The following is a 15,569-nucleotide window of genomic DNA, read 5'->3' as shown; positions in this document are numbered from 1 at the left end:
AGGTAGCTCTCCAGAAGGTTTGAGACCACTGGTCTAGTAGCACCATCAATATATATAAAGTCAGACAAATTTTTTCTCAAGCATGGCACTGCTGTCATTTTTGCTAGCATTTCTACCCTGAAATATCAGAATAAAAATATGGCAGAAATCTGTTCACACTTGTCTGATATGGCTGACATGGGGATCACGTGGCACAATGGGTAGGTTTTAGTTTGTTATTTTGACAGTAATATTCCAATGCCATTCTCACACCCAACAGAGATAACTACTTTCCCGCATGTTGAAAAAGAAAGTCTCTGCTAGTGTTAGCCAAGCACAATATAACAGAGTCCCAACAGAAATGGTTAATAACGCCACAAAACAACGCGTTTTTTGTGTTCTGCCTTGTCAGCAAGGTGAGGTGTAAACTATCTACCCCTACTCCCTGTGCTACCCTGTCTACCCTGTTGTTCTCTTCTGTAATACAAAGGCATGCCATTAAGTTCTCTTTGGACTGGATCCTTCAGGAATCCGGAAAAGGGATTCCTTCTGGTGTGGAAGAGGGGAGGTTACCTGGAGATGACCTGTGTGATGTCACTGGGGTGCAGAATGCGGCAGGTGGTGAAGGTATAGGTGGAGAACGTAGAGCTCTGACACTTCCCTGGGATTTGGACTGGGCACAAAACACATGCACACACAAAAAGTCTTACCCATCTAGAGAATGCACATCTTTGCAACACTACACGCTGGCATGTCCCATTTCAATCTCACCAAATCTAAACATTTTGGGTAATATTTCAATAAGAGTTTACCGGAGGATGATAATAAGGATGATGCTGTGGAGAAGCTATTTTGGCTCTCTGGTTGACTGGGAGCTGGAGAGGCCACAGGGGTAGGCTGCACTGATAAACTGGGTGTCTTGCTGACATGACAAGGTCCAGAGGTAAAGGAAAGGTCAGATATGGCAGAGGAGGTGATGACAACTGGCTGAGTCCACAGGTTGGGAGAGAGGGGTGGGAGGAGGAACGGTGACCCCACAGGCTTTCTTTGATTCTTCTCTTCCGGTGTGGATGAACAATACACCTTGAAGGTAATACCTCCTTCATCCTCCTCTTCCATGTCCTCTCCTGCTGCACCCTTCCCCAAAGCCCTGTCCATCCTCCCTCTGTGCTCTTCATCCTCCTCATCCTCCTCCAGGTCTGTAAGGCGGTATATGGCATCCTGGGGCAGTGGGCGGAAACCCTTGGTCACCACTCCAGGGTGGGGGTCCAGAATGGTGCCCAAATGGGGCTTCGCTAGCTGCTGCCAGTGGTGGAGGGTCAGTGAGCCTAACAAGGCAAAAGAGAAAAACATAATAGTTAGCTGATATGTCCATTCACTTCTACTGAACAGCAGGAGTGATCTAATGGGCCCCCAGTATAACACATTTTCCACCCGGGACAACCAGCAGTCTGCAACACAAAGCCTGACAAGCAACTAGAAGTTTTTGCCTCGAGTATTTTCTAGCCCCCCCCCTTTTTTGTGGCTTTTTCCCTTTTTCTCCCCAATTGTACAAACCCCAATTCCAATGAAGTTGGGACGTTGTGTAAAACGTGAATAAAAACAGAGTATAATGATTCGCAAATCCTTTTCGACCTCTATTAAATTGAATACACTACAAAGACAAAATATTTAATGTTCAAACTGATAAACTTTAGTTTTTTGCAAATATTCACTCATTTTGAATTTGATGCCTGCAACACGTTCCGAAGAAGCTGGGACAGGGGCAACAAAAGACTGGGAAAGTTGAGGAATGCTAAAAAAACACCTGTTTGGAATATTCCACAGGTGAACAGGTTAATTGGAAAACAGGTGAGTGTCATGATTGGGTATAAAAGGAGCATTCCCGAAAGGCTCAGTCGTTCACAAGCAAGAATGGGGTGAGGTTCACCACTTTGTGAACAACTGCGTGAGCAAATAGTCCAACAGTTTAAGAACAACGTTTCTGAACATACAATTGCAAGGAATTTAGGGATTTCATCATCTACAGTCCATGATATCATCAAAAGATTCAGAGAATCCACAGAAATCTCTGCACGTAAGTGGCAAGGCCGAAAACCAACATTGAATGCCCGTGACATTCGATCCCTCAGGCGGCACTGCATTAAAAACTGACATAATTCTGTAAAGGATCTCACCACGTGGGCTCAGGAACACTTCAGAAAACCATTGTCAGTTAACACAGTTCATCACTACATCTACAAGTGCAAGTTAAAACTCTACCATGCAAAGCCAAAGCCATATATCAACAACACCCAGAAACACCGCCAGCTTCTCTGGGCCCGAGCTCATCTGAGATGGACTGACGCAAAGTGGACAAGTGTGCTGTGGTCTGACGAGTCCACATTTCAAATTGTTTTTTGAAATCATGGACGTTGTGACCTCCGGGCTAAAGAGGAAAAGAACCATCCAGATTGTTATCAGCGCAAAGTTCCAAAGCCAGCATCTGTGATGGTATGGGGGTGTGTTAGTGCCCATGGCATGGGTAACTTGCACATCTGTGAAGGCAACATTAATGCTGAAAGGTACATACAGGTTTTGGAGCAACATATGCTGCCATCCAAGCGATGTCTTTTTCAGGCACGATCCCTGCTTATTTCAGCAAGACAATGCCAAGCCACATTCTGCACGTGTTACAACAGCGTGGCTTCATAGTAAAAGAGTGCGGGTACTAGACTGGCCTGCCTGCAGTCCAGACCTGTCTCCCATTGAAAATGTTTGGCGCATTATGATGCGCAAAATACGACAATGGAGACCCCGGACTGTTGAGCAACTGAAGTCGTACATCAAGCAAGAATGGGAAAGAAGCCCACCTACAAAGATTCAACAATTAGTGTCCTCAGTTCCCAAACGCTTAGTGAGTGCTGTTAAAAGGAAAGGTGATGTAACACAGTGGTGAACATGCCCCCGTCCCAGCTTTTTTGGAACGTGTTGCAGGCATCAAATTCAAAATGAGTGAATATTTGCAAAAAACAATAACATTTATCAGTTTGAACATTAAATATCTGGTCTTTGTAGTGTATTCAATTTAATAGAGGTCGAAAAGTATTTGCAAATCATTATACTCTGTTTTTATTCACGTTTTACACAACGTCCCAGCTTCATTGGAATTGGGGTTTGTACAGTTGGGGAGAAAAAGAGGGGAAAAAGCCATAAAAAAAAGGGGGGGGGCTAGAAAAGACTCGAGGCAAAAACTTCTAGTTACTTGTCAGGCTTTGTGTTGCTGACTGCTGGTTGTCCAGGGTGGAAAATGTGTTATACTGGGGCCAGTTATCCTATTTTCTGAGCCATCCCAGTCACTGCTCCGCCCTCTCTGCCAATCCAGGGAGGGCTGCAGACTACCACATGGCTCCTCCGATAATTGTGGAGTTGCCAGCCGCTTCTTTTCACCTGACAGTGAGGAGTTTCACCAGACCTGCTACCTCACCGGGGGGGGGGGGGGTAGCACGTGGGAGGATCACGCTATTTCCCCCAGTTCCCCCTCGAACAGGCGCCCGACCGACCAGAAGAGGCGCTAGTGCAGCAACCAGGACACATACCCACATCTGGCTTCCCACCCACAAACACGGCCAATTGTGTCTGTAGGGACACCCGGCCATGCCGGAGGTAACACAGGGATTCAAACCAGCAATCCCGTGTTGGTAGGCAACGGAATAGACCACTACACTACCCGGACACCCCTAGCCCAGTTTTTAAGGTCTATAATGAATGGTTGTGTTCATGACCTGAAATACTATTTACTGTCCACTAGTTAGGGGGATTCTAACTCACGATCCCTTTGGCAGGAAGGAATTATGTCTCCCTCAGTCTCCCTTATATCCTTGCTCTGCACATTATAAACATGGCACATCCCTGCCTATATCAAGCTAGCTACATATGTGCTACTCGTGTGATTTTCGTGTCATGCACACAAAGTACACAACCCTCATGGGTTGAACCAGATACCAGAAGTACAGCTGCCATGCTTAAACATATTCATCTCATTAAACATGACAGGTCATTTTACAGCTTGGTCTTAAACTAAATATTACATTACATTATATTACATTACAGTCATTTAGCCGACACTTTTATCCAAAGCGACTTACAATAAGTGCATTTAACGTAGGAAATCGGGAGAACTACTAGTCATCAGAGGTCATAAGTGCATCTAAATAAGCATCTATAAGAGCAAAACCAGTGCTAAAGTAAAAGTGCAAGAAAGAGTTTTTTCTTTTTTTTAAATGAGTGAATACAATAAGTGTTAAGAACAAGTAACAGGGTAGTAGTTCTTAAAGAGGTGAGTTTTCAACCTGCGCCGAAAGATGGGCAGCGGCTCCGCTGTCCTGACATCAGTGGGGAGTTCATTCCACCCCTGTGGGGCCAGGACAGAAAAGAGCCGTGACCGGGTCGATCGGCAGCAAGGGCCTCTGAGCGACGGGGCAACCAGGCGTCCCGAGGCAGCAGAGCGAAGTGGTCGGGCGGGGGTATAGGGTTTGACCATGGCCTGGAGATAGGAAGAAGCTGTTCCTTTCACTGCCCTGTAGGCTAGCACCAGTCTTAAACTGGATGCGAGCAGCTACTGGGAGCCAGTGTAGGGACATGAGAAGGGAAGTTGTGTGGGAGAACGTAGGGCGGTTGAACACCAGATGAGCTGCAGCTTTCTGAACAAGCTCCAAAGGTCTGATGGCTGATGCCGGGGTGCCAGCAAGGAGTGAGTTGTCGTAGTCCAGCCGGGAGATGACCAGAGCCTGGATGAGCACCTGTGCCATCTCGTCAGTGAGGAATGGGCGAATCCTCCTGATGTTATAGAGGAGAAATCTACAGGAGTGAGCAACCGATGCAACGTTTTCAGCAAACGACAGTTGGTCATCCAGGATCACACCCAGATTTCTCACAGTCCCAGCTGGCGTCACCACGGTGTTGTCAATGGTGATGGCCAGGTCTCGGTGCGAGCAACCTTTCCCCGGGAGGAACATCAGTTCTGTCTTGTCCAGATTGAGCTTCAGGTGGTGTGTCGCCATCCACTCCAAGATGTCAGTCAAGCACGCAGCAATGCGTGTCTCTACTTGTGTGTCAGAGGGAGGAAAGGACAAGATCAGCTGGGTGTCATCGGCATAACAATGGTAAGAGAAGTCATGCGAGCAAATAACAGAACCCAGGGATGTCATGTACAGGGAGAAAAGGAGAGGACCCAGAACCGAACCCTGTGGAACGCCTGTAGTCAGTCTGTGAGGCTCCGACACAGATCCCCTCTGTGTCACCTGGTAGGAGTGACCAGTCAGGTAGGTTGCAAACATTGAGAGTGCAGAGCCTGTGACACCCAGCCCCTCGAGGGTAGAGAGGATGATCTGGTGGTTCACTGTGTCGAACACAGCTGACAGGTCCAGGAGTATCAGGACAGAGGAGAGAGAGTTTGCTCTCGCAGAGTGCAGCGATTCTGTCACTGCAAGGAGGGCCGTCTCTGTCGAGTGACCCACCCTGAACCCAGACTGGTTGGGGTCCAGGAGGTTGTTCTGGTGGAGGTACAAAGAAAGTTGGTTAAAATATTCTGCCTTCTCTCCCCAGCTTGGCAAATAAAACCTGCTGCAGAGGATCTTCCCTTTCTGATCGTCCCTTCCTGATGTTCCCTTCCTGATCGTTCCTTCTTGATCTTCCCTTCCTGATCATCCCTTCCTGATCGTCTCTTCCTGATCTTCCCTTCCTGATCGTCCCTTCCTGAAGCACAAATCATGTGTTTCATCCAGCCAAGAGAAATCAACACAAATGAAGGACACTTCAGTAAAAAGTGCCTCCCTTACGTTCTGGTAGACAGGACAGCAAACAATGAACCTCGTTCTCAAATTCACCTCGCTCACACAACAAACAAACCACCAAACCAACAAACAAACAAACAAAGTCAGTCCTCCCCTGGAGGGGTAATAAACCTGCCGGTCTCTAGGGGTAATGGTCATGTTCCTCCACGCAGCTGTGTATACAGGATCTTTGTTTTTTGTTGAATTACTTGACATAAGGTTGTACACTGCAGCTGTTCTTTATTAATCTTTTCATTCTCATGCTCTCCATGTTATCTGTCTTTATGTAAAGCACTATAGTAGTCTGTGTGTATGAAATGCTTACATATAAATCTGCCTTGCTGTCAACAATGGTCTTTTCTATGAATGCTATCAGGCCTCTCGGGCTCACAAGAGCCAACTGTGTCATCCACAATGCAGTGGTTACCCCCAACTCCAATGCACTGCTTACCCCCACCTTCAAAGCAGCGCTTACCCCCACCTTTAATGTGATGCACTCTGGGTGTCTTGAATAGTGCTATATCAATGTAATTATTATTACCATTATTATTATTAATATTATTATTATTATTGTTGTTGTTGTTGTTATTATCATCATTGTTAATATTATTATGATTGTTATTATTATCATACTTATTATTGTTGTTGTTGTTGCTATTATTAAAATTATTATCATTATTATTATTATTATTATTTATTTCATGTTTCCTGTTTTACGTCCTGTAGAGCCAGGTCTAAACTATGGACCTGAGGCACTATAGGGCAGATGTCACTTGATTGACAGTACTCGTTGTAATATGTGGGCTGTTTCGAGTAGAGCGATCTTCTGGACTACTCAAATGTTGATGTTTCCTGGGATATGGTTGGTGAACTTTTCCATTCCTTTCTTCGTGAGTCCTAGAGCTCCGATTACCACTGGTGTTGTTTCGGTCTTCCCCACATCCTGTTGGATTTCAGTCTCCAGGTATTTGTACTTGGTCAGCTTCTCTGTGACTTTCACTGAGGTGTTTTTTCAGATGTCATTGCCATGTCGTTGAGCATGCACCTCTTTTGCTTCCTGTCCTTGATAACGATGTCAGGCTTGTTGGCTTTTATCTCTCTGTCAGTGTGGATGGGCATGTCCCGGAGGATGGTGACATCATTGTTTTCAATGACCGTTTTTGGCTGGTGTTCGTGCCACTTCTGAGTGGTCTTGATCTTGTAACTCCTACAGACCTTCCAGTGCAGCTATGCTGCTGCCTTGTTGTGCCTGTACATGTACTCGGTCTTTGCCAGTTCCGGGCAGCCTGAGACAATGTGGTCAATGGTTTCTTCGTACGTTCCATATATTCTGCATTTTGGGTCTGTTCCATCTTTGATGATGCGATGGTGATAGGATCTGGTTGCCAGGCTCTGGTCTTGTGCAGCGATTATCAGGCCCTCTGTCTCTGCGTTCAGCCTGGTGCTCCTCAGCCACTGGTGTGTCTTTTGTTGGTCCACGTCTGCATCTTTCATTCTTTTTGGGTACTTCCCGTGCATTGCTTTGTCCTCCCAGGTTTTTTGCAGTTGCCGCTGGCCATGATGTTTTGCCTTCTGCTTCACTCATTTGGCATAGATGGTAGTTGCCTCATTTTCTGTTGGTGGGGTTTCTGGGACATCATGCTCTTTCTTGAATTGTGCAGCTTCTTTATTGATGGAGTAGATCTGATGTTTTACTATTCGGAGGAGTGGGTCATCTACTTTTGTCAGGTATGCATCCAGCCCGATAGTGGTAGTCTTGAAGGTCAGTTCGAGTTGGACTAGGCCTTGTCCTCCTGAAGCTCTTGGTAGGTACAGCCTGTCGATGTCTGCTTTCGGATGGTGCATCTTCTCTATGGTCAGCATCTTTCTTGTCTTGGTGTCTAGTCTCTTGATGTCGTTCAGTTTCCAATTGATGATGCTGAAGCTGTACGTCATTACAGGTATCGCTAGGGAGTTGATAGCTTCAATTCTGTTAGCCGCATTGAGTTAACTCTTCAGCACCATACGTACTCCCCTGTGGTACTCTTTCTGGATCTTCTCCTTCATGGTTGAGTGTTGTATGCCATCTCCTTCGTTCACTCCTAGGTACTTGTATGTGCTATCTTGGTCTAGCTCTTTGATTACGGTGTCAGTGTCAAGGTCTAAGTCTGCAGTCTTGGTAAGTCGTCCTTTTTTGAAAGTGGCTTTGGCACACTTGTTGATTCCAAATTCCATCTTGATGTCATCGCTGAAGGTCTTGATGATGGTGAGTAGACCCTTCTGCTGATTATTGTTATTTTCATTGTTATTATTAATATTATAATCAACATTATTGTATTATTAGTATTATTAATATTATTATCATTGTTGTTGTTGATGTTGTTGTTATTATTATCATTGTTAATATTATTATTAATATTGTTATTATTATTACTATCATTATTAGTATTTATTATTCATATTATTATTAATTTTATTATTGTCATTATTATTATTATTATCATACATATGTGCTTTAACTTCATGCAATAATACAACATAATAACCGGGCGGGTCCATTCCTTGGGTCTAGGTTAGAATGAGGTAGAAGTCTATTTGATGGACAGTGCCTTTCTTAGGATATGAGATGTTCCAAGTAGTGCGATCTTCTGTAGTTCTTGTATTCTGATGTTACCCAGGATCCGTTGGGTGTATTTTTCCATCCCTTTTTTTTACAAGTCCTAGGGCTCCTATCACTACTGGTATTGTTGTGGTTTTCATTCCCCACATTCGTTCAGTCTGGATTTCAAGGTCTTCATATTTGCACCGTTTTTCGGTTACTTTTACTGAGGTGTTCCTTTCAGTCGGGATGGACGTGTTGATGAGTAGGCAGCTTTTTTCTATTTGTTCACGATGATGTTGTCTGGTCTGTTGGCCTTTATCTCACGATCTGTCTGTATTGACATGTCCCATAAGATTGTGACGTCGTCTTTTTCTGTTACTGTTTGGGGCTCGTGGTGGTACCATTTTTCTTTTGTATTGATGTTGATTTCTTTGCAGATGTTCCAGTGCAGGTATGTGGCGGCCTTGTTGTGTCTTGTAGGTATTCAGTTTTGGCCAGCTCAGGGCACCCTGCCACCATATGGTCAATGGTTTCCTGGAATTGACCACATATCCTGCACGCTGGGTCTGTGCCATCTTTGAGGATTTTGCTCAGGTAGTAATTGGTCTTGATGGCCTGGTCTTGGGCAGCGATGATAAAGCCCTCTGTTTGGGATTTCAGCCCAGCTGTTTTGAGCCATTGGTTGGTCATATACACTCACTGGCCACTTTATTAGGTACACCTTGCTAGTACCGGGTTGGACCCCCTTTTGCCTTCAGAACTGCCTTAATCCTTCGTGGCATAGATTCAACAAGGTACTGGAAACATTCCTCAGAGAGTTTGGTTCATATTGACATGATAGCATCACGCAGTTGCTGCAGATTTGTTGGCTGCACATCCATGATGTGAATCTCCCGGTCCACCACATCCCAAAGGTGCTCTATTGGATTGAGATCTGGTGAATGTGGAGGCCATTTGAGTACAGTGAACTCATTGTCATGTTCAAGAAACCAGTCTGAGATGATTCGAGCTTTATGACATGGCGCGTTATCCTGCTGGAAGTAGCCATCAGAAGATGGGAACACTGTGGTCATAAAGGGATGGACATGGTCAGCAACAATACTCAGGTAGGCTGTGGCGTTGACACGATGCTCAATTGGTACCAAGGGGCCCAAAGTGTGCCAAGAAAATATCCCCCCACCACCACCAGCCTGAACCGTTGATACAAGGCAGGATGGATCCATGCTTTCATGTTGTTGACGCCAAATTCTGACCCTACCATCCGAATGTCGCAGCGGAAATCGAGACTCATCAGACCAGGCAACTTTTTTCCAATCTTCTATTGTCCAATTTTGGTGAGCCTGTGCGAATTGTAGCCTCAGTTTCCTGTTCTTAGCTGACAAGAGTGGCACCCGGTGTGGTCTTCTGCTGCTGTAGCCCATCTGCCTCAAGGTTCGACGTGTTGTGCGTTCAGAGATGCTCTTCTGCATACCTCGGTTGTAATGAGTGGTTATTTGAGTTACTGTTGCCTTTCTATCAGCTCGAACCAGTCTGGCCATTCTCCTCTGACCTCTGGCATCAACAAGGCATTTTCGCCCACAGAACTGCCACTCACTGGATATTTTCTCTTTTTCGGACCATTCTCTGTAAACCCTAGAGATGGTTGTGCGTGAAAATCCCAGTAGATCAGCAGTTTCTGAAATACTCAGACCAGCCCGTCTGGCACCAACAACAATGCCACGTTCAAAGTCACTTAAATCACCTTTCTACCCCATTCTGATGCTCGGTTTGAACTGCAGAAGATCGTCTTGACCATGTCTACATGCCTAAATGCATTGAGTTGCTGCCATGTGATTGGCTGATTAGAAATTTGCGTTAACGAGCAGTTGGACAGGTGTGCCTAATAAAGTGGCCAGTGAGTGTATGTTGGTCTACATCGTTCTCACCTACTCTTTTTGGGTATTGCCCGTGCATTTGTTTCCCTCCCCATTTTTGTTTCATTTGTTCTTGGGCGTGACACTTTGCTTTTTGTTTGACTTTTCAGGTGTGGATGGTTGGAGCTTCATTTTCAGGTTGCGGTGTTTCAGGGAGGTTGAGCTCTCTTCTGAACATTGCTGCTTGGTTAGCTACGGAGTACTTTTTGTTTTTGTTTTTCATGCTCCCCAGCAATCATGGGAAGTGGGTCATTTTTGGTATTAAGGTAAGTATCTCGGCCTATTGTTGTTGTTTTGTAGGCAGTTTCTAGTTGGATTAGACCCCTGCCACCCTCGTTTCTGGGGAGGTACAATCCCCAGAAATGAGGATTATTATCATTATTATTATTATTATTATCCAGCCATCCATTATCTTAACCACTTATCCTGCTCTCAGGGTCAAGGGGATGCCGGAGCCTATTCCAGCAGTCATTGGGTGGCAGGTGGGGAGACAGCTTGGACAGGACACCAGGCCATTATTATTATTATTATTATTAATATTATAATTATTATTATCAGGTGGGTCGATTGGACTCGTTAGCCTTGTCAGGCAGTTCATCTAGGAGAAGGACAACTGATTTATAACCTCTGCTGCCTTGCGGGTATACTCATCTAGGGGAAAGGCTTCAGGAAGAAACCTTGAGAAAAAATGCATCCATCTCCATTGCCAGTCGTCTCGCTAGTCTCGCCACTGGTAGTAGGTGGTCTCGGATGAGACAGTGGGGCTGACAATGCACAACTCTTCCTCACTTTAATCATCGCGCAAGTCATCAGTCATCCATCACAGCAGGACTATGGTCCTCATCGCTGTGACGGACGAATAACAAAACAATTATTATTATTGTTATTATTATTATTATTATTATTATTATTAATGCTCACTTTTGAGCAGCAAGGTACAGGGAGTGTAACATCATAGTCTCTCTACTGATCATAAACCTTTTATTTTCTTCCATCTATGCATCTGGCACTTCATCTGGTATTTCATGGGGTCTGAGACATCTTGATCACTTTTGCAGTAAAACATTTTTAGATAATAGTTTATTTCGGTTATAGATCTTAGGGATGTTAAAAAATACTGTCATGTTTCGGTATTCAGTGGCCCACTAGTCTCTGACCCACATGTCAAACTGCCTCTGACAGCGCCTCAAGTGGAGCTGCAGGCAGCCAACTGCAGACGACTCTGAGGTTGTGCTTCGAAGCAGGTGCCTATATATTTGCATACATATTTGCATACATACTTGTGACAGTAGGGATGTAAAGCTGGTCCGCTCTGAGGAGTATGTGGTACTGAGCTGACGTTTTCTGGATCAGTCGAGGTTTTAAATGAGACATTCACCTTCCATGGGCTTGACTATCTGCAGCTTCTCAGGCAGGAAGGTCTTGAACACACTGGAGGAGATGGACAGCTCTGACAGGTTAGAGAAAGAGGAGTGCGCACTCTCCGCTGGTGAGCTGTAGTGGCTGCTCACCCCCTCTGCTTCTACCCCAGCCGAGGTCTGTGTCTGCCTCTCACGCTCCGCCCGGAAAAACTGACGTTCACACAGGACGTTCTGCCGCCGCAACGACAAGCGATGGAGGGCCCTGCTGAGGTCGTTCCTCCCCGGGGAGCCCGGCTGACCAAGTTGTACTTCTTCTCTGGACACAGAGAAGACAGAAGATAGTTATAACAGCACGTTGCTCATACACACATATTCCCCGAGAAGTTTTGGGGTCATATCACTTTTATTTCATTTCACTTTTAATTCAAATATGATCACAATTCAATATGGCATGTTCTGAAATAAAACATTTATCAGTAAATCTACCTCCTTGCACTGTGTTGAAGTGAGTTAGAGGAAGCACTCACTCTGTCATGTCCTCTACCTCAGCCATGTATGGAAGTGACCTGTAAGTATTCCAGCACAGAGCCGCAACACTGCTTCTTTAGACAATTTTAAAAGACTACTGAAAACCGACCTTTTTACTAAGGCCTATGGTCTGTAGACTTTTTACTAAGGCCTACGGTCTGTAGACTTTTTACTAAGGCCTATGGTCTGTACTCTTTTTACTAAGGCCTATAGTCTGTAGACTTTTTACTAAGGCCTATGGTCTGTAGACTTTTTACTAAGGCCTATGGTCTGTAGTCATTTTACTAAGGCCTATGGTCTGTGGTCTTTTGTGTTTATCCAGTGTAAAGTGTCCTTGTGTTCCTTTAAAGGCGCTGTACAAAACTAAGTTATTGTTGTTGTTGTATATCTGAAGATTGTTGTGTTGTTATTCTATGTTAAGTATACTGTGAACCACGACACCGTAGTCAAACTCCACGTGTGCAAACATACATGGCCAGTAAACCTGATCGTGAAGCAAATGTTGCTGTTAGCTGAAAAGACATGAGGGAAAAGTTCCACATACTCCTGAGCTGACTGGAAGGGCTGTGCAGTCATCACCAGAGAGCTGTGCCCTGAACCCGGGATAGGGGGCGTGGCTGAAGATGCACGAGTTGCTGAAGCATTGACGGCACGCACTGTATGGAAGACTTTCTTCTGGAAAGTTCTGAAAGGGGAAGACAGAAAATTAATTGCTACAACTGAGCTTGAAGTGATTAAATAGACGAGACAAATAGACTGTGCTATGGGTTGTCATGTATGTAGGAGGGTTTTCATTCTGACCCAGCACCAAATGACCTTATTTCACTAACTAGTCCTCTTGGGTCTGGTTAGAGGTGCAAAATAGTGACATCACTGATATGGTGTTGGTTTGGTATGCAAACTTACATACAAGACTGTTTCACAATCCTAAGCCGACCAGACAAACCTAAACACATAGTTCTGCAATCCACCACTGCACTGAGGAAACAAAACTGTGACCCAACAACCTCAAAGTAAACTTGTGGCCGACATTATACAAACAGCTGCTTCTTGTCTGATGATCTGATGCTGTGCTTAACAGCAGCCTGTGCTGTGCTGAGTAGAAGACATGCTATGAACACATTATATGCTGATGACTCTGTCATAACTGGTCATCTTAGCTTATGTTAAGTTAGCTAATGTTAGTGGGCTGCGGTGGTCGCACATAATAAATTAACCAGCTAACTGGCGTTATCGTGAAAATATATAACGTTAATTGCTCTAACGTTAACTGGCACCCCTACGTTTAATAGTGGAAGTGATTTTTTTAACCATGGAAAACTTGATAGACAGTCAATAAGTCTAGCTACATTTTATGTCAAACTTTGCCATAAATTAACGTTAGCTGAATTGATTTAGAAAATCAACAATCTCTGCAAAAGCGTACATTTCTTCACTCAGAGCGTTGTTTTTCCATCTCATTGCTGTGTGATATCGAGGAGATTTGGGTGGCACATTCAAGGGTGGGTTTTAAGTTGATTTTGATAGGTGCAAAGCTGTAGCAGTAGACATTTCTCTGTCTTAATGTGGTTCATTCCCGGGAGAAAAATGACACACCGGCATCGTCTCTTTTGGTCTGGAAACTCACACCGACCGTTTATTTTCTGCGCATGCTCACAAAAGCATCCTAACATGTACGCGCATAATAATGGCATCACTGTACGTAACATATGCTATTTAACATGTCTTTGCTCCTGAGGGAGCCAAGATGGCGGCGTAGTGTTCGGTCTACTGCAGAACCCGCTCTGTCTTGAAAACTTTTTAAAAGCAACAAAACGAACTTTCAGGATAAAAAATTGAAGCCACATGTGATAGCAAAAAATCTGGGATCAGATAAGAGAAAAATTACGACTCCCAGTTCTTCTCCATCCAAACGTTTTGGCAAGAGACAAAACATGGCAACCGACGCCGCAGAAAACATCATTGCTACGCTCAAGATGGCTATCAAAGAGCAAGGAGCTAGTAGCATTGGGAAAAGTATCAGTGACCTGCAGATTACTGTTAACTTTATTTCTGAAGATCTCAAGGAGCTGAAGGGAAAGTTGACGCACACCGAAGCGAGAGTGAGTAAAGCAGAGGAAAAAATCCAAAATGTGGAAAGCAAGGTGCTGGAGCTGCCACGATACAAACGAAGATGGAATCTGCGACTTCATGGGCTAACTGAGGAAGACGGAGAAGACGTCCGCAGAAAGGTAATTTAAATCTGCCAAAACATGGCTCCTGACCACCGAGAGACATTCCCGGAGGTACTCGACTCAGTGCACAGGCTGGGGCAAAGACGTGAGTCTTCAGCGGCACCACTGCCCCGTGTAGTAATCATTCAATTCACTATGAGGCATTTTCAAGACATTATCTGGAAGACGGCGAAACGATCCGACTATTTGACGACCAGGAAGCTGCGCTTTAAGGAAGACCTTTCTCCCAGGGACCGAGAGAGGCGCAACCTATTGTGGCCACAGGTTGAGAAAGCACGAAAGGAGGGGAAGATTGCATACTTCGTGGGAGCACGTGCGTTTGTGAACAGAAAGGAGATTCACTGAAGTGCCTTTCATCATGTAAGCTAATATGACTCAGGATTTATTTTTCCTTATTCGTTTTATAAATATACAATATGCTGTTGTTGATAAAAACACTTGTTATGTAATGACAGAGTAGTTCTGTTCTCTCTGTAATTTACACACTTTTTCTCAGGGTGAAAAGTTAGTTACACTCAAAATTTCATCTTTATCTTTTGTTTCTTTTAATGCTCGAGGATTAAGGGACAATACCAAAAGAAAAGCACTGCTATTATATGCTGAAAGCCTGAACACTGATTTTTGTTTTATACAAGAATCTCATTCTGAACCTAATGACATTAGATTCTGGAAATCCCAATGGGGAGAGGACTTGTGGATGTCTCATGGCACAAACCACTCAGCAGGAACTTTGACTTTGAAACACAAGTTTAAAGGGAAAGTTATCTCTTCACAGACAGATCCAAATGGTCACTTTATTTTGTTGGTTATTTCATTTAATGACAAGGTATTTTTATTGGGAAACGTTTATGGTTATAACAACAAACAGGAGAATATTACCTTAATGCATTCAGTAAATGCAAAAATTGATTCTATAATAAGTAAATTTGCAGATCTAAAGATCATATTCGGAGGAGACTGGAATCATTCAATAAATGATATGTTAGATAGATGGCCAAATAAAAGTAATACAAATAATAGTTATTTGTTAGATTTTATAAATGAAAGAGATCTGATTGATATTTGGAGGTATAAGAATCCTACAGTTAAATAATGTACGTGGAAGAACAGGTCAGGGTCATTACAGTCTCCTATTGACTATTGGTTGATTTCTGATCCAT

General features: G+C 44.2%; 1 protein-coding gene across 2 annotated transcripts in view; it reads right to left on the bottom strand.

The window, feature by feature from the left end:
• Positions 1–15,569, bottom strand: part of LOC130131962 (trafficking kinesin-binding protein 2-like) — a 76,525-nt gene that overhangs the window by 3,620 nt on the left and 57,336 nt on the right. For both annotated transcript variants that reach the window (XM_056301687.1, XM_056301688.1), the window contains 4 exons: positions 12,720–12,860; positions 11,665–11,963; positions 792–1,307; positions 553–652 (listed from right to left, as the gene is read on the bottom strand). In XM_056301687.1, coding sequence (XP_056157662.1) covers positions 553–652; positions 792–1,307; positions 11,665–11,963; positions 12,720–12,860 — 1,056 coding nt within the window. The remainder of the gene's footprint in view (positions 1–552; positions 653–791; positions 1,308–11,664; positions 11,964–12,719; positions 12,861–15,569) is intronic.

This window comes from Lampris incognitus, unplaced genomic scaffold, assembly GCF_029633865.1.
Source record: "Lampris incognitus isolate fLamInc1 unplaced genomic scaffold, fLamInc1.hap2 H_1, whole genome shotgun sequence".
Lineage (NCBI taxonomy): Eukaryota > Metazoa > Chordata > Actinopteri > Lampriformes > Lampridae > Lampris > Lampris incognitus.
The sequence above is the reverse complement of the archived record's forward strand: the minus strand, read 5'-3'. Positions and strand labels throughout refer to the sequence as shown.